The sequence below is a fragment of the Leopardus geoffroyi genome, chromosome A3 (assembly GCF_018350155.1).
Source record: "Leopardus geoffroyi isolate Oge1 chromosome A3, O.geoffroyi_Oge1_pat1.0, whole genome shotgun sequence".
Lineage (NCBI taxonomy): Eukaryota > Metazoa > Chordata > Mammalia > Carnivora > Felidae > Leopardus > Leopardus geoffroyi.
The window spans coordinates 114,996,874-115,020,241 of record NC_059336.1 but is presented as its reverse complement, the minus strand read 5'-3'; the positions used below and the strand labels follow the sequence as shown (position 1 = coordinate 115,020,241).

At 46.7% G+C, this 23,368-nt stretch overlaps 1 protein-coding gene across 3 annotated transcripts in view; it reads right to left on the bottom strand.

The window, feature by feature from the left end:
* The window catches only part of LOC123581275 (xanthine dehydrogenase/oxidase-like), a 69,255-nt gene extending 48,011 nt beyond the window's left edge, over positions 1-21,244 (bottom strand). Inside the window, exons 1-6 of one of the 3 annotated variants that reach the window (XM_045447244.1) lie at positions 21,107-21,244; positions 14,707-14,764; positions 11,763-11,859; positions 10,231-10,339; positions 2,146-2,272; positions 1,139-1,200 (exon numbers count right to left, since the gene is read on the bottom strand). In XM_045447244.1, coding sequence (XP_045303200.1) covers positions 1,139-1,200; positions 2,146-2,272; positions 10,231-10,339; positions 11,763-11,859; positions 14,707-14,764; positions 21,107-21,148 — 495 coding nt within the window. In that variant the 5' untranslated portion in view covers positions 21,149-21,244. The remainder of the gene's footprint in view (positions 1-1,138; positions 1,201-2,145; positions 2,273-10,230; positions 10,340-11,762; positions 11,860-14,706; positions 14,765-21,106) is intronic. The other 2 variants (XM_045447246.1, XM_045447247.1) reach the window with 2 other exon arrangements.
* Positions 21,245-23,368: the final 2,124 nt, after the last annotated feature.

Below are 23,368 nucleotides of genomic sequence, written 5' to 3'. Positions count from 1 at the left end.
TCCTTGGCTCTCAGGGAAGCTTGAGCAATTTATGTAGATCAAATATTGCATGATAGAAGAAATACTTAATATTTAAGATGTGCCAGGCACTGTTCTAAGGGCTTCACAAGAAGTACTTTCCACAAACACTATAAGAATTATTATGGGCATTATTATAATTTTGTAATATTATTATAATTATATATGTATTATTATAACGTTATAATATTGTGTGTGCCATTATAATCCCCATTTGAGAAACAAGGAAATTGCCCAGGGTCATACATCGGGTAAGTGAAAGACCAGGATTTGAACCCAGGTCTGCAGACTCCAAGACTGGAGGAGTCTTTGGATCTTTTTCATTTAAATCCGCACCTCCTTGTTCTTTGTCATCAAACGCCTTCAGCAGAGTGGGCTGCCCTCCCTCCCATAGGCTCTGTCTGTGTCTCCACTCTTTGTGGTCATCTGGATACAATATCCTTTTCCTAATGTAGCACCCCGAAAGGTCAGTGAAAGGCATCTGACTCTGCCCCCAACCCAAAATTAAATTGAGATGAGACGGTTTGACTGGGGTCAGAGTCAACTCGACCCTGTTGGGGGGTCAGGTAGAAGCTGGGGAGAGAAGCCAAGAAGGGAGAGGCCAGCCCTCTGTCCCCCTCCCCTGGCAGATGGCAGGTGTGTGTCATGTTTATGTAATCAGCGCCCGCACAGCCAGCCCCAGACTTCTCCCTCGGAGGTGTACGAACACTGCAGGGATTCACACACTGTCTGGAGATCTCATTAGCAGGTTTATAGGCCCCACAGAGTGCCAACCACGGAAAGCAGCTCGGAGAGGAAGGAGGAGAGGAGCAGCTGCGGGGTGGGCTGGGTTGTTACTTAACACCAGGGCTCAGCACCCGGCCACAAGAGCACTGTCAGACCCAAATGCCCTGGAGGAAATTAGCCTTGGGCATCGTGCCTCTTCCAGGAACAAGCCTTCCCTGTAAGGGAAGTCCTGGTGCTACTGACGTGGACTGAACAAAGACAACAGAATCCAACGCAGGTAGATCCACCAGCTGGCCATCCCCCCTTTTCCTCTTCCTCCAGGGGCCCTTGGACCCTGCCAACTGGGATTTTGGAGTGTCGCTGCTTGAGGAGCTGTCCCAGAGCCCCCACTTACCCTGGCGAAGGTCCGGAAGCCCTGGAGGATGGGTCTGTAGCCCGTGCAGCGACACAGGTTTCCTGTGGGCCAAGGGACAAAGCTGCATTGTCAGCACAGGCACCGGGGGCAGGTGAGGGGCTTGTGACTTTACTCCTGGCTCAGTTGAATACTCACTTTACATATTCTGTTTTCTCTGCCTGGAACACCCTGTCCTCCTCCTCGTATTTCTGACTTCAAAACATCTATCACTTCTTCCAGGAAGCCTTCCTAAACTGCCTAGACCGAATCAGGTGTCTTCTGAGCGCTCCCCTGGTGTCTGGTCATGGCCTTCTCAATGAGTTTATCAAACTACATTATAATCTCTCTTCCCATTCAGACTGCAAACTCCGTGAGCGTAGAGACCATCTTTCATCCCCTGGGACATCCCTGTGTCCCTTGTACCTTGTATAGTGCCTGACATATGATAGGACTCAATACAACTGATTGAGTCGATGAGGAATTGAAATGGTGAAAGGATGCAAGTCTTCTCTGTTCAATTCAGAGGCACAGACACCATGCCCAGGGTCCTGGGCCCATTCACAAAAGGCCAAGTGGGAAGCCAGTTCCTGCCCAAGGCTCAGAATCACAGCCACCTTCCTCATTAAGTGGCCTTTGCAGAATCCTGTCTAATAAAAGCTGAGAAGAATGGAAGCCATGTGACTAGCCTCTGTGGAATTTTCCACAGGATCTCCTCCTGTGCCAACCAGGCAGTGCCACCCCATCCGAGCGCTGAAGGACACCTCGGGAAGATGAACACTAAGGCAGGAGACCCAGGAGGTCTCCAGACCATGTGAGTGTTCTTCAAACTCAGAGAGGGCTAAGCTCCCAGCAGACCGTAGCCACCACGCTGGGGGACCTGAGCCTTTCCTCCAAAAGGCAGTGCCCCATCTCCCAACCCATTCCTGGCTGACACTCTGGCCCTTCCCTAACCTCTGCAAAGCCCCAGCTGCTATTCGACCCCTTAGGCTGTGCCTCCAGGCCCGTACCTTGGAAGGCATCCTCGATCTCCTCAATGGTGGGCTCAGGCTGGTTCCGGAGCAGCGTGTACATGCTCATGACGATGCCAGGGGTGCAGAACCCGCACTGGGAGCCATGGCTTTTGGCAATTCTCTCCTAAAAGGGACAGACCACGTAGACATATGCATTGGCACAAACGCTCTCAGGCTCTCTAGATGACCCAGCTGAAGCCAGTCCATGTCGACAGGTGGCGTGGGGTAGCAGTCACTGCACAAAGTCAGTCTTAGTGCCGACTGTGGCCTTGGCCAGGTTACCAACCCTCTCGGGAGCCATAGGCCCCTCATCTGTATCATGACGACCACCCTAGTACTTATCTCTGGGGCTGTGGTGAGGATTTAATGACATAATTCACATGACACCCTTGACATTATCATACTTGGCACATAACAGGTAATCGACCAATGCTAGTTATTCACAGAAAAGCCTCTTCAAAGAAAACTGACCAGTAGAACCGGAAGGGCTTCTCACCCTCCATTCTCTGCACTGAACACAGGACGAAGCAGGCCCAGAGTTTTAAAAGATTTAGCCAGAATCGCACATGGTGAATGGAAGAGCTGTGTCATATTCTTTTAATACACTAGCCTGCAATCCAAATCAATCAGCAGTTTAAAAACATTTTTTTATGTTTATTCACTTTTCAGAGACAGGCAGAGACAGAGTGTGAGCAGGGGAGGGTCAGAGAGAGAGGGACACACAGAATCCGAAGCAGGCTCCAGGCTCTGAGCTGTCTGCACAGAGCCCGACACAGGGCTCGAACCCAAGAACTGTGAGATCATGACCTGAGCCGAGGTCAGAGGCTGAACCGACTGAGCCACCCCGGCGCCCCTCAATCAGCGTTTATTAAGAATGAGATGAACGTGGGCCCCAACTTGGAAGTAGGAGGAATTCGAGCAAAGCGTAGTGTCATAGGAACCACAAGAAAAAAGCCAATGGAAAAGCAGAAGTGAAATCTGGCTCTACAACTTACTTGGGGCCAAAATAAGTGCATTGGGAATAAGAATCTGTACCATTGGAAATGAGGGTTTTGGCTGATTATTCAGATATGATCCCTGTGGTTCAACTGTTCTGTCTTTCATCTGCTTGTTTCAAAGCAAATTACAAGCTCAAATTACCCTTCTAACATCTCCTGCTGGTTGGAAAAGTTTAATGATTACCCCCTATTGCTCCCTAAGACAGGAAGCCATAGAGGTGAACCATTACCCCTGTGACCTCAGGTGACTGGTCAGGACACGCCTCCCCTAGAATGCAGCCAGCTTGCTCAGCCAGAGGCCCTGGCCCCACATTCACGTAAAAGTGCCCAAGAAAGGGAATCAGGCCGGAGGGAAGATGGCGGCGTAGGAGGACGCTGGGCTCACTGCGCGTCCTGCTGATCAATTAGATTCCACCTACACCTGCCTAAATAACCCAGAAAACCGCCAGAGGATTAGCAGAACGGAGTCGCCGGAGCCAAGCGCAGACGAGAGGCCCACGGAAGAGGGTAGGAAGGGCGGCGAGGCGGTGCATGCTCCACGGACTGGCGGGAGGGAGCCGGGGCGGAGGGGCGGCTCGCCGGCCAAGCAGAGCTCCAGAGTCTGGCTTGAAAAAGCGGAGGGGCCTGACGGACTGTGTTCCAACAGCAAGCGCGACTTAGCGTCTGGGAGGTCATAAGTTAACAGCTCTGCTCGGAAAGCAGGAAGGCTGGAGGACAAAGGGAGGGAGAGCTGCTGAGCCCCCGGACAACAGAGCTCAGTTTGGTGGGGAACAAAGGCGCTCGCCAGCGCCATCTCCCCCGCCCATCCCCCAGCCAAAATCCCAAAGAGAACCAGTTCCTGCCAGGGAACTTCCTCACTCCGCGCAAACACCCAACTCTGTGCTTCTGCGGAGGAGCCAAACCTCCGGCAGCGGATCTGACTCCCTCCCGCTGCCACAGGGCCCCTCCTGAAGTGGATTACCTAAGGAGAAGCGAGCTAAGCCTGCCCCTCCTGCCCCTGTGCACCTTGCCTACCCACCCCAGCTAATACGCCAGATCCCCAGCATCACGAGTCTGGCAGTGTGCAAGTAGCCCAGACGGGCCACGCCACCCCACAGTGAATCCCGCCCCTAGGAGAGGGGAAGAGAAGGCACACACCAGTTTGACTGTGGCCCCAGCAGTGGGCTGGGGGCAGACATCAGGTCGGACTGCGGCCCCGCCCACCAACTCCAGTTATACACCACAGCACAGGGGAAGTGCCCTGCAGGTCCTCACCACACCAGGGACTATCCAAAATGACCAAGCGGAAGAATTCCCCTCAGAAGAATCTCCAGGAAATAACAACAGCTAATGAGCTGATCAAAAAGGATTTAAATAATATAACAGAAAGTGAATTTAAAATAATAGTCATAAAATTAATAGCCGGGCTTGAAAACAGTATACAGGACAGCAGAGAATCCCTTGCTACAGAGATCAAGGGACTAAGGAACAGTCATGAGGAGCTGAAAAACGCTTTAAATGAAATGCAAAACAAAATCGAAACCACCACAGCTCGGATTGAAGAGGCAGAGGAGAGAATAGGTGAACTAGAAGATAAAGTTATGGAAAAAGAGGAAGCTGAGAGAAAGAGAGATAAAAAAAATCCAGGAGTATGAGGGGAAAATTAGAGAACTAAGTGATACACTAAAAAGAAATAATATACACATAATTGGTATCCCAGAGGAGGAAGAGAGAGGGAAAGGTGCTGAAGGGGTACTTGAAGAAATAATAGCTGAGAACTTCCCAGATCTGGGGAAGGAAAAAGGCATTGAAATCCAAGAGGCACAGAGAACTCCCTCCAGACGGAACTTGAATCGATCTTCTGCACGACATATCATAGTGAAACTGGCAAAATACAAGGATAAAGAGAAAATTCTGAAAGCAGCAAGGGGTAAACGTGCCCTCACATATAAAGGGAGACCTATAAGACTCGGGACTGATCTCTCTTTTGAAACTTGGCAGGCCAGAAAGAATTGGCACGAGATTTTTAGTGTGCTAGACAGAAAAAATATGCAGCCGAGAATCCTTTATCCAGCAAGTCTGTCATTTAGAATAGAAAGAGAGATAAAGGTCTTCCCAAACAAACAAAAACTGAAGGAATTTGTCACCACTAAACCAGCCCTACAAGAGATCCTAAGGGGGACCCTGTGAGACAAAATACCAGAGACATCACTACAAGCATAAAACATACAGACATCACAATGACTCTAAACCCATATCTTTCTATAATAACACTGAATGTAAATGGATTAAATGCGCCAACCAAAAGACATAGGGTATCAGAATGGATAAAAAAACAAGACCCATCTATTTGCTGTCTACAAGAGACTCATTTTAGACCTGAGGACACCTTTAGATTGAGAGTGAGGGGATGGAGAACTATTTATCATGCTACTGGAAGCCAAAAGAAAGCTGGAGTAGCCATACTTATATCAGACAAACTAGACTTTAAATTAAAGGCTGTAACAAGAGATGAAGAAGGACATTATATAATAGTTACAGGGTCTATCCATCAGGAAGAGCTAACAATTATAAATGTCTATGCGCCGAATACCGGAGCCCCCAAATATATAAAACAACTACTCATAAACATAAGCAACCTTATTGATAAGAATGTGGTAATTGCAGGGGACTTTAACACCCCACTTACAGAAATGGATAGATCATCTAGACACACGCTCAATAAAGAAACAAGGGCCCTGAATGAGACATTGGATCAGATGGACTTGACAGATATATTTAGAACTCTGCATCCCAAAGCAACAGAATATACTTTCTTCTCGAGTGCACATGGAACATTCTCCAAGATAGATCATATACTGGGTCACAAAACAGCCCTTCATAAGTTTACCAGAATTGAAATTATACCATGCATACTTTCAGACCACAATGCTATGAAGCTTGAAATCAACCACAGAAAAAAGTCTGGAAAACCTCCAAAAGCATGGAGGTTAAAGAACACCCTACTAACGAATGAGTGGGTCAACCAGGCAATTAGAGAAGAAATTAAAAAATATATGGAAACAAACGAAAATGAAAATACAACAATCCAAACGCTTTGGGACGCAGCGAAGGCAGTCCTGAGAGGAAAATACATTGCAATCCAGGCCTATCTCAAGAAACAAGAAAAATCCCAAATACAAAATCTAACAGCACACCTAAAGGAAATAGAAGCAGAACAGCAAAGGCAGCCTAAATCCAGCAGAAGAAGAGAAATAATAAAGATCAGAGCAGAAATAAACAATATAGAGTCTAAAAAAACTGTAGAGCAGATCAACGAAACCAAGAGTTGGTTTTTTGAAAAAATAAACAAAATTGACAAACCTCTAGCAAGGCTTCTCAAAAAGAAAAGGGAGATGACCCAAATAGATAAAATCATGAATGAAAATGGAATTATTACAACCAATCCCTCAGAGATACAAACAATTATCAGGGAATACTATGAAAAATTATATGCCAACAAATTGGACAACCTGGAAGAAATGGACAAATTCCTGAACACCCACACTCTTCCAAAACTCAATCAGGAGGAAATAGAAAGCTTGAACAGACCCATAACCAGCGAAGAAATTGAATCACTTATCAAAAATCTCCCAACAAATAAGAGTCCAGGACCAGATGGCTTCCCAGGGGAGTTCTACCAGACGTTTAAAGCAGAGATAATACCTATCCTTCTCAAGCTATTCCAAGAAATAGAAAGAGAAGGAAAACTTCCAGACTCATTCTATGAAGCCAGTATTACTTTGATTCCTAAACCAGACAGAGACCCAGTAAAAAAAGAGAACTACCGGCCAATATCCCTGATGAATATGGATGCAAAAATTCTCAATAAGATACTAGCAAATCGAATTCAACGGCATATAAAAAGAATTATTCACCATGATCAAGTGGGATTCATCCCTGGGATGCAGGGCTGGTTCAACATTCGCAAATCAATCAACGTGATACACCACATTAACAAAAAAAAAGAGAAGAACCATATGATCCTGTCAATCGATGCAGAAAAGGCCTTCGACAAAATCCAGCACCCTTTCTTAATAAAAACCCTTGAGAAAGTCGGGATAGAAGGAACATACTTAAAGATCATAAAAGCCATTTATGAGAAGCCCACAGCTAACATCATCCTCAATGGGGAAAAACTGAGAGCTTTTTCCCTGAGATCAGGAACACGACAGGGATGCCCACTCTCACCGCTGTTGTTTAATATAGTGCTGGAAGTTCTAGCATCAGCAATCAGACAACAAAAGGAAATCAAAGGCATCAAAATTGGCAAAGATGAAGTCAAGCTTTCGCTTTTTGCAGATGACATGATATTATACATGGAAAATCCGACAGACTCCACCAAAAGTCTGCTAGAATTGATACATGAATTCAGCAAAGTCGCAGGATACAAAATCAATGTACAGAAATCAGTTGCATTCTTATACACTAACAATGAAGCAACAGAAAGAAAACTAAAGAAACTGATCCCATTCACAATTGCACCAAGAAGCATAAAATACCTAGGAATAAATCTAACCAAAGATGTAAAGGATCTGTATGCTGAAAACTATAGAAAGCTTATGAAGGAAATGGAAGAAGATTTAAAGAAATGGAAAGACATTCCCTGCTCATGGATTGGAAAAATAAATATTGTCAAAATGTCAATACTACCCAAAGCGATCTACACATTCAATGCAATCCCAATCAAAATTGCACCAGCATTCTTCTCGAAACTAGAACAAGCAATCCTAAGATTCATATGGAACCACAAAAGGCCCCGAATAGCCAAAGGAATTTTGAAAAAGAAGACCAAAGCAGGAGGCATCACAATCCCAGACTCTAGCCTCTACTACAAAGCTGTCATCATCAAGACAGCATGGTATTGGCACAAAAACAGACACATAGACCAATGGAATAGAATAGAAACCCCAGAACTAGACCCACAAACGTATGGCCAACTCATCTTTGACAAAGCAGGAAAGAACATCCAATGGAAAAAAGACAGCCTCTTTAACAAATGGTGCTGGGAGAACTGGACAGCAACATGCAGAAGGTTGAAACTAGACCACTTCCTCACACCATTCACAAAAATAAACTCAAAATGGATAAAGGACCTGAATGTGAGACAGGAAACCATCAAAACCTTAGAGGAGAAAGCAGGAAAAGACCTCTCTGACCTCAGCCGTAGCAATCTCTTACTCGACACATCCCCAAAGGCAAGGGAATTAAAAGCAAAAGTGAATTACTGGGACCTTATGAAGATAAAAAGCTTCTGCACAGCAAAGGAAACAACCAACAAAACTAAAAGGCAACCAACGGAATGGGAAAAGATATTTGCAAATGACATATCGGACAAAGGGCTAGTATCCAGAATCTATAAAGAGCTCACCAAACTCCACACCCGAAAAACAAATAACCCAGTGAAGAAATGGGCAGAAAACATGAATAGACACTTCTCTAAAGAAGACATCCGGATGGCCAACAGGCACATGAAAAGATGTTCAGCGTCGCTCCTTATCAGGGAAATACAAATCAAAACCACACTCAGGTATCACCTCACGCCAGTCAGAGTGGCCAAAATGAACAAATCAGGAGACTATAGATGCTGGCGAGGATGTGGAGAAACGGGAACCCTCTTGCACTGTTGGTGGGAATGCAAATTGGTGCAGCCGCTCTGGAAAGCAGTGTGGAGGTTCCTCAGAAAATTAAAAATAGACCTACCCTATGACCCAGCAATAGCACTGCTAGGAATTTATCCAAGGGATACAGGAGTACTGATGCATAGGGGCACTTGTACCCCAATGTTCATAGCAGCACTCTCAACAATAGCCAAATTATGGAAAGAGCCTAAATGTCCATCAACTGATGAATGGATAAAGAAATTGTGGTTTATATACACAATGGAATACTACGTGGCAATGAGAAAAAATGAAATATGGCCTTTTGTAGCAACGTGGATGGAACTGGAGAGTGTGATGCTAAGTGAAATAAGCCGTACAGAGAAAGACAGATACCATATGGTTTCACTCTTATGTGGATCCTGAGAAACTTGGCAGGAACCCATGGGGGAGGGGGAGGAAAAAAGAAAAAAAAGAGGTTAGAGTGGGAGAGAGCCAAAGCTTAAGAGACTGTTAAAAACTGAGAACAAACTGAGGGTTGATGGGGGGTGGGAGGGAGGAGAGGGTGGGTGATGGGTATTGAGGAGGGCACCTTTTGGGATGAGCACTGGGTGTTGTATGGAAACCAATTTGACAATAAATTTCATATAATAAAAAAAAAAAAAAAGTGCCCAAGAAAGGAACGATCTAAGCAACATGTCTCCTCAAACGGCCAGTGGGCCTGCCTCTGGTACCTTCTGTGACTATAATGTCCAGAAGACCCCTGCATCAGTTTCCCCACACAAAGAGCTCTGGAAACAATGGCCTTCCCTTCCCACAGTGCTCTGCTGTCATTTCTTTCCACGTTGACCCAAAGCATTGGATTCTCTCCACAAAACCTCTCAGATTACTATCCACTCTTTGTACCTAATTTCCATCCACTGCCAGGTGGCCTCATACCATCAGGAAAAAAGCCTCGGTCAGACATTCAGATGCCTCTATTCTCTTCTTAAGCCCGTCCTAACCTCCATGTTAGTGACGATAGAGGCATTGTAGCTCACATCTGTATTATCTGCAGGCAGGATATGAGAGGAGCCATGGGATGACCATTCGAGGGAGCAGGGAATAGGCAGGCTTCTTAATCAAGAGCACAGAGCTTTTGGAATCTTGAATATGAGATGACAGGGATTCCCTAAGCACACTCGGGGAGCTGGGTGGAGAGATCCATCGCCGCTCCCCCCTCCAGGTCTGGCATGACCAGATTGCCTCGGCCACCAGATCTGGTTGACCTCGTGGTTCCCTCGGGGTCAGGCAATTGTCCCAGGAGGGAGCTTTAGACCTGGGGCCTCGTCTTGCCACCTCACCACCCCCAGAGGAGATGGAGAGGTGACCGGGCCACAGCGCCTCCTGGCCAGGCAGTAACACTCAGCCTCACATTCCAAAGCAAGTCTGTAGCCCTGGCCTGAGCTTCTGTTTCCTCCAGTTACCTGCACAGGATGCAGCCTCGACTTGGTGCTTCCTATTCCTTCCACAGTCGTCACGGCAACATGATGCAAAGAGCAGATGGGGGCCAGGCAGGCATTGGCAGAAAAGTGGCTGGAGCCCCAGATTAAGGTCATTTCATTGTCCACACAGGCCATCAGAGACTTTGAGATGCTTTGTGTCATTACTCCTCACTCTACGTTACATTCTGGCCTCTTCCACCGCTGTCCTCAAGTCTCTACCCAGGACTCTGGGTTAGCAACAAAGGAAGCCCCCCCCACGCCCCCCACGCCCCGGGGAGACACGAGCCCCTGCAGGGTCCTATGGAGCATGCATCAGTGCATCCTAGGCCTCCGAGCTGGAGTACGGGCGCCAGGGTCACCCAGAGTCACCTCTTAGCCCGACCCTGGAGGCTGAGTCAAGAGGAAGTTGCCAAAGGTTCCAGGCCCAGCGCATGCTTCTCTCTCTGTAGGGCCCTTCCAAAGCCTCTCCAGTTTCAGAAGCTCCAGTCCCTTTTGCTCCCCGGCTCTCAGCTACCTCCTTTTCTCCCATGCTCTGTGGGGAACAGGGAGGGGCAGTCCCCGGGAAACATGAGACACCAGCCCCTTACACAGAGCTTCCTGATATCCATTTTTCTATGAACCCCTCATCCATTTACTCAACATCAGTTACTGAGGGCCAGTCACATGTCAGGCATTCTGCTGGGGGCTGAGGAAATGGAGGTGTGTACGATGCTCTTTAGAAGTCTGCGGTCAACTCAGGAAAATAGAAGCCAGCATAAAGTTGCAATCTAAAGAGTTTATAGTAAGCGTTTCAGGAGGGCTGAGCACAGCCCTCTGTGGGACCTGCACAGACAAGGGGTACCCAACCCAACCTTAGGAGGTCAAGGAAGGCTTCTCGGAGGAGGTAATATTTTACCCAGTCCGAAAGAGCTAGCAAGAGTTAGCCAAGCAGAGAAGGCCTAGAAAAAGGGCACTCTAAGACTTGGATAACAACTTATGCAAAGATCAGGAAATCAGCGGGAAGAGAGTGTTAGGAGTCCATAGTCGTCCCAAGGATGGGATGCCGTTCCCATGAAGGGAGAAAGCTGGAGGTGAAAAGGTGGGGCACACCTTCCTCTATGGGCCATGAGTGTTAAGCACAGTGATTGGACTTTATCCCGTAGGCAGTCGAGACCAAGCAAAGCATTTCGTGGGATGGGAAATTAATCTGGATCTTAGAAAGGTCTCAGGAGAGCCTGGGTGGCTGAGTCGGTTAAGCCTCTGACTTTGGCTCAGGTTATGATCTTGCCGTTTGTTAGTTTGAGCCCCGCCTCAGGCTCTGTGCTGACAGCTCAAGCCTGGAGCCTGCTTCGGATTCTGTGTCTCCCTCTCTCTCTGCCCCTCGCCCATCATGCTCTGTCTCTCTCTGTCACAAAAATAAATAAACATCAAGAAAGGTCTCGTGTGCATGCACACACACATGCACACACACACTCACAACCTGACCCCTGCATCACAGTCCTTGCATGGACAATCAGTCAGCCGGCAAAGGATACACGATCTTGTTCTGGAAACGATCATACTTGGAAAGCATCACCGTGCAAGCCCCGCAGCCCCCTTCTCCGCAGCCCAGCTTGGTCCCGCTCAGCCCCACTGGATGGTCGAGGGTTAAGGAACATGAGCTCACAGAAGTGTCTTTGCTGGGCCGCTGGGAAGTGCATGTGCAGAGCCAGCCATCGCCCCACATAGGCTCAAGCCCCTCAACCCAAGGAGGCAGCAGACCCACACAGCCTCTGCCTCCAGAAAAGGCTGCACTGCACCCTGGAAGGCAGAGAACGGGATCATCCCCACTGCACAGAAGAAAGGTATCAGGGTCCCATCAGACAGCACCCAAGTATTCCCTGGGACTGGGGTCCCACAGCTCTCCGATCCTGGAGACTTTTCTTGACTGCAGGGTCTTCCTGGCATGCTCTTCTAGGCTCCCAACCCTGTGGTCTCACTGGGCCGGTGAATCTGGCACCTCAAAGGCTGAGCATGTGGGGCAGCCCTCACATCATCCTGGCTGGGTATGCAATGAAGCCACTCCGGCCGGAAAGAGACTTTGATCTCTTCTGGGACTTACTGAGTCCCAACTCTTCACCTTGAACCTTTGGGTTGATGAAGTCCAGGAACCAAAATTAGGGTTGGATGAGGGGCTTTTGAATATCTACCCATAGGCTATGTGAACATAAATTAAAAGGAAGATTCTTTGAGGTTGGGGACCACTATTGGAGCCATCTCTTACATACACTGGCAGGAATTGATAACTTTGAGTTTGTTAACATGCTTAAGGAATAGGCTATTCTAGAGAACAGCACTTAAAGCAGCCCCTTTGCCTGAGACACACCATCTATGCTCCTGCTTTCCCAGTAGGCTGCAGGCCTCTAAGCCATCCAGCTATCTGCCAAAGAGGGAGGTCATTATCACTGGTCATTTCCCACACTGGCAAGATGAAATTAATAACTAATGATGATATAGTGTCTTACACTTGAAAAATACACCCATGGGACCATTTGATCTTCACAATAATTTAGTGAGCAAGTGGGGTAGGAGGGACTATTTCCCCATAGATTAAAACAAAACAAAACAAACTGAGGCCCAGAACGTAATGTGAGCCCTGCAAGGCAACACAGACCTTCAATTTCCCTTGTGTTAGGGCCTAAACACCATCATCTGACTCCAGATCTGGGGGCTCCTCTTTCACCATGCAGCTACCTCTTTCAAAACACATCTGGGAAATGCTCTTTGTGCCCTAAGTTATTCTTCTCACTCATCAGAATATATGTCATTAGCAGCAATTCAGACAATATAGAGGCACATGGAAACCAATGGTAGGAGCCCAAAATCTAACAAAATCTTCTAGCCTGGGGATCTTTCTGGAAGCCGGGGTAGAGATCAAGACTGGGTTCTTTTCTTTTCTTTCATTTCCTTTCCTTTCCTTTCCTCTTTCTTTCTTTCTTTCTTTCTTTCTTTCTTTCTTTCTTTCTTTCTTTCTTTCTTTCTTTCCCAGAACTCCCAGAAATGAAGTCTCCCCACCAACAGCAAGAAGCCACCTGGCCTTCATGTATGTGAAAACTTTCATTTGGGATTTCATTTAAGATTCGACCTTTAAACTAGCAATTGCTATGATCAGACATTTCTGAGAATTTTTGGCCTTTGACACCTTATGAGAAAACTAAATCTAATGTCAACCATCTCTGAGAATGTGTCTCTCTTCTCAGACCTCACAGGTAGAGAGGCTGGAAATAGACTTCTGTGCAGTCTTCTGAGCCTACTGAGCGATTCCACCTCTGCAAAAGAGCCACCAAGTTCATGTGCTGTGAAACTCCAGACTTGTGCTCTCCAGATGGAAAATCCAGGACAAAGTACACGAGAGCCAGACACCATCCGGTAAGAGGTGAGTGAACTAGAGGTAAGGCCATGGACTTCAGACTTGTTTTTGTGGGAACTGAAAAAATCCTTTGTTGTCCCAGGACATATCACCTGAATGAGCCACTGGACATCCCTGCCCCTGGGGTGAGAGGAGGTCAGGATGAGCATCATCCCGACAACCAACCCTGAATAGTTTCCAGTACGGGTGGGAGGTTAAGAGCCTGGCTCTGGGCTTTAGCCTGGGCTCTGTTAGCATTTGCCCTGAACATGAGCAAGAAGCAGGACCTTCTCATGTGCCAGCCTCACTTCCTCCTCTGTCAAAGGAATGGCTATGGACATCAGTGACATCAGGTATGAAAATCACCTTGAACTCCACCTACTTATAGTAAACGCTCTTTAAATGCCAGCTCCTATCATATTTTCTCTGTTGTTTCTGTTCTAGGGTCTCAGAGTACTTTCCTACTTTGAAAGACCACAAGGTATTAGATGTTACAGAACCCTGCCTTCGCTGAGGGAAGAGGAGCATCCCAAGGGCCCCTCAGGACTCCACTGTCACTTGTCTCCTGGGGCTCACCATCTCCACAATGGATGGCACCTCTAAACAGTTCCCCAGTTCAGGCATCCTTTCCCAAAGAACACCCCTTCCTCCGACCTTCCCTCCGCCTTCACAGAGCTGGGAAGATTGCCAGAAAGCCCTCTACGGGTCAGCAAGGATCTCCTGAGGAAGGCCCCCTCCTCGAGGGGAATGGCGGTGAAGCTCAACCAGGGCTAATGAGGGCCATTCACAGCTCTTCATTTTACAAGCCCTGGATTAAACCCTGGCATCACTTGAGTCTTACCTGGAAGAGATCTTAAGAAATATGAGGAAGAATCCTCTCAGTGGACAGCAGGTAATTTTACTCCTGGAAGGTTCAGATGACTTCCCAGAGTCACACAGCTACTGAGTGACAGAGCTACAAAGCAGGGGCCCAGAGCCAGACTCTAGGGCTCTGTCCTCCACACTTCACGGCCTCCCACCCGTCACTAGAAAGTGACATAAGGCTAGAGAAAGAGTCCCCATCGCCCCCTCCCCCTCCAAAGTCAGGATACATTTTCTTCTCAGGTAGGCCAAAAGGGTTGTTTCTGGGTCCGCATTCTTCTCCACCACCTATAAGAGTAAAAACAAAAAGAAAATATATCCTAGGTATACTTAGCCACTTTCTTGCCCAAGAATCTGTGGAGTTAATAGGGATGTGCTAAATATGTCATGAAAACCAAGGTCTTTTTCTTGATAATTCCACTAGAATGAACATAAGAACTACAACCCGTTCTGTGTACACGTGGATATTCTCCAATTCTAAAATTCTACCTTAGTGCTTTGCTCTGGACCTACCACGGACGGCTTAGGTATTGCGCCTGCTCTGTTGGGCTCGCCACGCAGAGCCCCCTTAAAGTCAAACATCTCATTTCCAGCTGTTAGACCACACCTGTGAATGCCAGGGACAGCTAAGAATGGCAGCATGCAGGTATCTGGCTATGCCTCCCAGCAGGTACATTCTCAGATGGTAGAGAGCCGGTCTGTTGGCCTGTGTTCACAGGGAGTATTGTGTGTGTTGGGCTAGCACAGTCAATAACATTAACACATGTGAGATGTGGAGGAGCTCTCAACCCAAAGGCCCACAAATGATGTATTCAAAAAGATGAAAATGTGGTCTACAAACTGAGGTACCAGTTTTCAAGGCAAATAGTCTAAGGAAGTCCATGACAACCTGTTTCACTACTCACATTCATCATATGTTATCAAGGGTAATAGGGTTTGGGTGATTGGGATGATTAAAGAGAGAATTTGTGACAAGAATTTCTTTCCAGAGAATGGTACTGTGAGACTTACGTCTTCTTAAGCTTGAGGAGAGGAGGTATCTCACGCCTCAAACTTTGTGAGGGGGCTTCCATAGCCCTACATGTGAAGCTAACATACTGCCCTCGTAGAATAGGGGATAAAGTGGTCTGTGTATCTAAAAGCTAGACATAGGCTTACTGAAGAAGAAATGGCAGCATTGGAATTGGTGAGCACTCTCAGAGTTTGGGAGAGCAGAGGATGTGGAGGGTTGCCTGAGGACCTAGTGTAGTCCATGCACAAGAGAGAAAGCTGGTGTGGAGTTGTTTAAATCATCCCCAGAACGCTGACTGCAGAGGGTGATGGGACCTCCAACAGAGTCTGTGTGGAGTAGTCCTCCCTAAACTGGAGACTGAGGAAGAGCTGCAGACCAGAGGGAAGCACATCCCCGATGTCGTGAGACTGCTCCCCATGGTGGGAAGCCATCTTAACCAGCACTGATTAGATGAGAACTTTCTTGCTATCCTCACCTCTCTATCCTGAATTGAGACTGTGTATGGAAACATAGAAATGACCACAGCACTGCTTTATTGATTAGGAGCAACCCAACGAGTCATAAAACTGACAGAATCTGCCCCTTGAAGAATGTTTAAAGGAAAATAGAAACACAAATTAGCTTTCTTTTATTACACCCCACAGATCCAGTTTGTCCAAAGTCCTCGTTACAAGGTGCACACAAGGAGTTATTTCTTTTCTCTCAGAGAAGTCATAAACACACAAATAAAGATCCCTGCCTCCTTTCCTGCAGGAAGAAGCCTCTTAGCTTACTACTTCCCCCCAAATTGTAGCTTCTGCTTATCGTCCAACTCGGCTTTCTTCACATCTGCCCCCTGTTCCGTGCCTTCTGTACCTTCCCATGTGTTCAAGATAACATCCAAGTTCCTTAGACTGTCTTCCAAGGCCTTTTTCCATTATGTTACTAATCTTCATTTTCAGCCTTTTCTTCTTCTACTCTCCTGACAATATAGTCTTTATACTAGGGTGAAACCTCTCCGGCAAAGACTTTTTATATCACTCCAGGCACACCTGGTCCAACCTTCCTTGAATTCCTACAGAAAATGGCTGTGCCACCTCACAGCACGGCTACAGGGTTGCTCCGGCAAACACCACAGAATCCTCTCTTGACAGGGCCAGTGGGCATTCTGAAGGACAAACGCTTCATGGGATATGAGCTTAGGAAATGCTGGGTTCAGCAGATTGCTCTGATAAAATTTAAGCATCAAAACAAATAATAGCTCTAATGGATTATAAACCATTAAGTAAAACTAAAATTTACGAGTCCAAAGTGGTAACTGATAAATAAACAGACTGGAGAGAAAGGAAGTTCTTTCTGACAGAAGAGTTCCAACTAATGAATACAGTTAGCCTAATCTTGCAATCAGCACAATAACTGACCAAGTCAAGAAACATCAATGGGGGCTAAAACTAGTGGGTGAAAGGTTGATGATCAAGATAGTCTCACAGACTCAGAGGATCTTCTTATGAATTATGGGTTAACTCAAAGGTAAAAAAGTAATCTTAAAGAGGAGAGAACTGGTGGATGCCACCATAACCAAGTGATCAAAGTTTGCATCTCAAATAATAGAGGAGACTGACATCATGTGCCTCCTGATGCAATGCACTGAGAACCACTTATCGCTTCTCTGGAATTCCTGCCCAAAATGCAGACTCTGAATCTAATCATAAGAAAGCATGACACAAACTCAAAATGAGAGACATTCTAAGAAATAATGGCCTAGTCTCTTCATAAACATCAGTGTCACAAAAGACAAGGAAAGCTAAAGGCCATTCCGGCTCACGGGAAACTAACGGACATGCCAACCGACTGCCATAGTATGACCCTGGGTCCCGGGCTTGGGACCCTGCCGTGGTATGACCCTGGGACCCTAGGAGAAGTTAAAAATGATATTATTGGGGACATTGGAATATGCTGCAGAGGGGTGGCAGATTAGATAATAGTGTTATGTCAATACCACATTCCCCGATTTTTAGAGACACTGGCTCTATAAGAATATTCTTACGCTTGGTTTAAGAGGTAAAATGGCATTATATCAGAAATTTACCCTCAAATGGTGCAAGAAGAAAATTGTATACTCTATGTATTTATTTCTATTAATTATATACATAAATAAATACATAAAATTAATTAGGTACTTATATACATCTATATATCTACATGCATATCTATAAATAGATACATAAAAATCTAATATGTGTGTGTACCATATAAACATCTCGACGTGTGTGTGTGCATGTGTGTATGTGTGTGTACGTACAGAGAGAGAGAATGACAAATTTAATGATAAAGTAAAATATGACAAAATGTTAAGCTGGTGGATGTGAGTAGTCTATAATATCTCTTTGTATTCTTCTTACAACGTTTTAGGCAAATTTAAGATAATTTCAAAGTGCAAAGTTTACAAACTAAATTTCTTCAGTAGAGGATTTCTAAGGGCTTTTAGTACTCATGCACTCATTCTGCCCTCATTAATTGGGCACCTACTATGTGCCAACACTGTGCTAAGTGGTTTAAGAAGGCGGGGCGTGAGGAGGGAAATGGGTGATGGGCGTTGAGGAGGGCACTTGTTGGGATGAGCACTGGGTGTTGTATGTAAGTGATGAATCGTGGGAATCTACCCCCAAAACCAAAAGCACACTGTATACACTGTATGTTAGCTAACTTGACCATAAATTATATTAAAAATAATAATAAAATAAGATTCTGGGCAGGCATTAAAAAAATAAACAAATACACCCTCTTCTAAAACAGAAAAGGTATATCTGAAAAGAGGATCTCATGGGGAGAGTTTTCTGTGAAACACATTTTGCAATATATTACTTTGCCGAATGAAAATCCTTCTCCTTAACTGGTTCACAAGCTCCTGAATGGCTGATGCCTGGTCTCAGAGATCATATTCCTCCAGTGTGTACATACCCAACAGGCTTAGTCCACGGAGGAGCTTGTAAATGGGGGTGAGTGAGTGAGTGGAAGCCACTGAGAGGCTCTCTGTAGCTACCACCTGCTTCTTGGGGGATCATCGTGGACACCTTTGGCTGCGCCCCACGTGCCAAAGCTGCCAGATTCCTCCAGGTGCCTCAATCTCCACGAAACAGGGTCACTGCCTCTGGAATCCCGCCCACCAAAATGACTGTCACTACGATAACACCAAAATCCTAGGCAATTCTTTCTTTCCCTCCAACTCTGACTCTAGAACAGAGGATATGACACGGGTCATCAAGGCCCATCACTGCCACAGAAAACACTTGAGGTATTTGATCAGTGGCATCTTATACCCTGTCCAGAGCCCGAGCTGGTGGAGACAGAGTCCTGGACGGTCTCACACAGGGAGAATAAGAGGCTTACATTTAAGAGTGAGTCACTAGTTTCTGGGGTGCCTGAGTGGCTCAGTCGGTTAAGCGTCTGAATTTGCCTCAGGTCATGACCTTGCGGTTGGTAGGGTTGAGCCCCGCATCGTGCTCTGTGCTCACAGCTCAGAGCCTGGAGTCTGCTTCAGATTCTGCGTGTGTGTGTGTGTGTCTCTCTCTCTGCCCTCCCCCGCTCATGCTCTCTCTTTCTGTCTCTGTCTCTCTCTGTCTCTCTCTCTCTCTTTATTTCAGGAATAAACATTAAAAATTTTAAAGAAAAAAAGAGTGAGTCACCAATTCCAGCAGCTTCTCTGGTAAGTTCTCTGCATAATATCCAACTCCAAAAGAGTTAGATATAGAAAGATCTTGGAAATAGAAATGGAAGCAAACTTATTCACAGCTGCCTTGATCTGCCTGGGAATCCCTGCTTGGTCTTGTTTCCGAAGCACTGCTTTCACCTCATCACTCTTATACTGCCTCTCTCCCTTTCTAGCAGATTCTCAAGAGGCCACAGGTTTATAACTTAGAACCTGAGTACGCATCACAGACACTGACAGTAGGAAAAGCTTCCAAGGATAGTAGGGTTTGATGTGATGACACCATCTAGAAATTTGAAATTGCTCTTCTAAAGTGAAACGAAAATACGCGGGACACAGCTTTGCCAAGCCAGTTGGACCCTGAAATGTCCTTTTCAGATCCAGTGGGTCACAGCACACCATCCCTAAAGAAGAGCAGAATCTTGTCCTGTCGCACACAAACTGATGGCATAACAAATAATAGCATCTTAGAGTAAGACATGGCCTTGGAAGTCACTGAATCCAGGTGCTCCCGCGCAAACATTGACTAGAAAAATCCCACAGAAGATGCTTTGTGCGGGTAAGCCTTCCAGAAAGCCAACTCTACTGTTTCTTGACACTCTCCAACGCAACCGCTGAGTGCAACAAAATTGTTGGAAATGTCAGATGCCAAAGTCTCACAAGCGTCAACAGGGAAGTTTGCCCTGCCTCATGGCTAGCTGCCAGATGCCAGTCCTGAAAAGAAATCTACAGGGAGAGACACACTGAACGCGGAAGAACACGGCTGACCTCATCCTCAGTGCCTCCCGGTGGCACCACTCAAACTGAATCCAACGGTCTTCAGAGCACGGATGTTGCCATGGCTCACGCAATGCCCTTGCTAGTCACGCAAACACATCCTGACAATTTAACCACTGCACGCCCTGTGAAGTACATTTTCGTTCTTGAAAATTACCTCAAACGTCACCCAATCTCTCAACTCGAAAGTGCCAAGAGAGCAAAACAGATAAAACTACCCTTGTTTGGAGGGGGTTGGGCACCTTGGACACATTCATCACTCACACCGTCCACATGGCCATTTACAAGATAAAACTATGGCTGTCCTTTTACTGTCCCTCTCATTCCCTACTGGGTTTCCGGAGCAGGCCAGGGTACCCCAGCAGTATGGGGGGGAAGGGGATGGGACTAGGCATGTGCTTACACCCCCCCACCCCTCGCCTGCAGTGAAATTGGCAAAGATTCATAGTCTTGCTGTGCCTGGAAGACTGGTACCCACATCATAAGGCCCCTCTGCTCCACAACCCCTACCTTCCCCACGTCCCTATGCACCAACGGAGGTCATCCAGGGAGCAATTTTATCAAAGTAAGAGACTAGAAACATTTATTGCAATACTGGGGAGGGGGAGAGGGGAGAGAAACATGCCCCTTACAGGGGGAAAAAAAACAAAAACTCTGGCTTGCCACAAGATGTCAGTAAATGTCCTCACAAGTTAGCTGTCACATTTATGTATGTGAAATATCTGAATCAAAGGCTACGAACATCTTCTATCCCGGTATTAGCAAGAAAACAAGTTCCTGCTCCTTCTCTCAGTAAAGACAACAACGAAAGCCTCAGTGTGTGTTGGAATAACACAAAGACGGAGGCGTGGTGGGTGACCTCCAGTCTCACCCAGGACCCTGTGCCCTTTTCCGGCTCTCTGCTGCTGCAGAGTCGCTGGCAACTCAGACCGCTCTTCTCGCCTGCCTCCCCCCCCACCTCCTTTGCCCCTGGAGTGTTTTGACTGTGTTCTAGCTCTGAGAAGGTTTTCTCTCCCCAGTGTTACCCCAAATGCAGCAAGGCTTTGGAGGGAGAGAGAGAAAGAGAATAGGAAAGAGAGAACAGGCCTCTTCCTAAGGACAAACTTCCGTTCGGGGGAGCGGAGAAGCCAGACCAAAGGCCAGCTGATCTTACCTTTTTGCCGTTCACAAAGAACACCAACTCATCCGCTGTCATTGTTACTGGATGGGGTGTGGGCCCCCTGCTTCCCGGTGCTTTGCTCCCAAGAGGCACCAGCAGGTATGGCCCCTTGACAACTTGGAAACTACACCTCCCAATAAAATGAAACCTGGCCAGCCAATCGGAAGAAACCAGCCTAGAGCCTCAGGGCACAGGGTGTTCTTGGCAAAAGCTACCGGTTTACATAATCAAGAAAAATGCAAACACTCCTACATGGTAAATCACCCTCCCCACACCAGTGTCAAAGAGCACAGTGGAAGGCCCATGCATAAACACAGAAACTGCGAAGGGGAGGGCCTTGCCACCAGGTGACCTGCTGTCATTAGCACTGCCCTCATGGAACCTGCTTCTTCTCCCCACTGCTGCAGCCACAGAAGGAAGAAGGGCCATGCGCAGAGCCACGGCAGTAGAAATGACCCACACCCTCCACGTCCACACTTGTCATTTTACCATTCAGGTTTACAGCAACCCAGACTCAGCACTTAGACAAAGGACTCATTCTCCCACAGCCTGGAGGACCACAGGGGTCACAAGCCACGGAGCCCAGTGATCCAGAAGCAAAACCTAGCATTGGACCTCAGCATTGTCGTCCTCAGAACTCAGCTGCTTTCATCCTGTAAATGGGTATATGCATGACCCCAAGAGCTGAGTGCCTGAGAGGCAAATGATACGTTTTAGTAGTACTTGGTAAGGTTGCCAAGAACCCAAATATTTCCAACTATTGCACCTGTATTCTCAACAGCACAACAAAAATCATCCTGATAACAAACCATTTTTGAAGTTTTTCTTTTGTTTATTTCTCTCAGGGAAAGGCCTCTCATTGGCTCCCAGAGTAACTCCTAAGAATATTTCAAAATATCAACAATAAACCAATATCAATATCAATAAGTTAAAACAGCCACACCATAGAGGCACAGGCCAACTTAACACAGAGCTGAAAGCCTTCTCCCATCCAGTATCAATTTCTGGTGTGAACACACCTGAACGTCGCCCACCTGGGCAGCGCCATAGGCTCTCTGTGGTCAGCACCCACCTGTGCCTCCCAGCTCACACACGTGCACACACACGAGTGTTCCCGCCCGTCTTCTTCAGTCCTCTAACAACGCACGTGGCCACTCAGCCAGCCTCTCTGAAGGAGGTCACTTCCCCTGAGCCCCTCGAAGGCTACCTGGAGGAAGAAAGGAGGATCAGGCAGAAGTAGTCCGTGTAGCAACAGCTCACTGAAACCGCAGATTGCCAGGACATTGTCAACACAATGCCCTCTTGCTCCGCAGACTTTATTTAAGCAGGAGATGAAATCTCACTTGTAGGGTGACCAAGCGTCCCTGTTTGGTCCCCACTATCCTGCTTTAAACACTGATACTGGGGCCAACCTCTCAGTCCAGGACAAAGTGGGATGACCGGTCACCATAAAACAATGGTTCTTAACTGGGGGGTTGGCGGGAGGAGATATTCCCATGTCCTTACCATGACTGAGAGGTGCTACTGGCATCTAGTGGATAAGAAACTGGGGACTGGGGATACTACTAAACACCCTGCAATGCAGAGGACAGCACCACCCCCCCCACCCCCCGCCACACACACACACACACACACACACACACACACACAAAACAAAGAATTATCTGGTCTTTAAATGTCAATAGAGGCAAGATTGAGAAGTGCTCCAAAAGGAAGAAGAAGGAAGGAGGTGGGGAGAGGTAGAAAGTCTGGGTGGTATTTCATGATAGGGCAATACTCCCTGACCACACTCACATCTCTGTGGTTGACAGGCTTTTCCTCCATCCACTGATCCAACCAGTTTTGCAATTCTTTACTTCCTCCTGGCTAGACTGCAGCCAAAGTCCTAGGAGACTCTCAAGGTGAAGGTGGGGGGCAGAGGAAAGAGCTCAGTGTTGAGGGTTGGGTAGTGAGGCTTAAATAATGGCTCTGGAACTGCTGTGTGACCTTTGGCAAAAATCACTCTCTTGGTCTCAATCTCATCTGTGAAATGGGGGTGACTGCCTACTTTGTAAGAATCCTGTCTAGGAAGAATTAAATGAGACCCAGTTTAGGCAGCCGACCTTCGGCCTCTTTCTCTATCTAGACGTGAAATTCCTCTGTTACTGTGAGCATTAAAAAACAGAAGTGAAATAAATTTTTAATAAGGGCCTTTGTTGTCATTCAGGTTTTATTTCTGTACTAACTATAGTAACTGGTTTATCTCAGTAATACTGA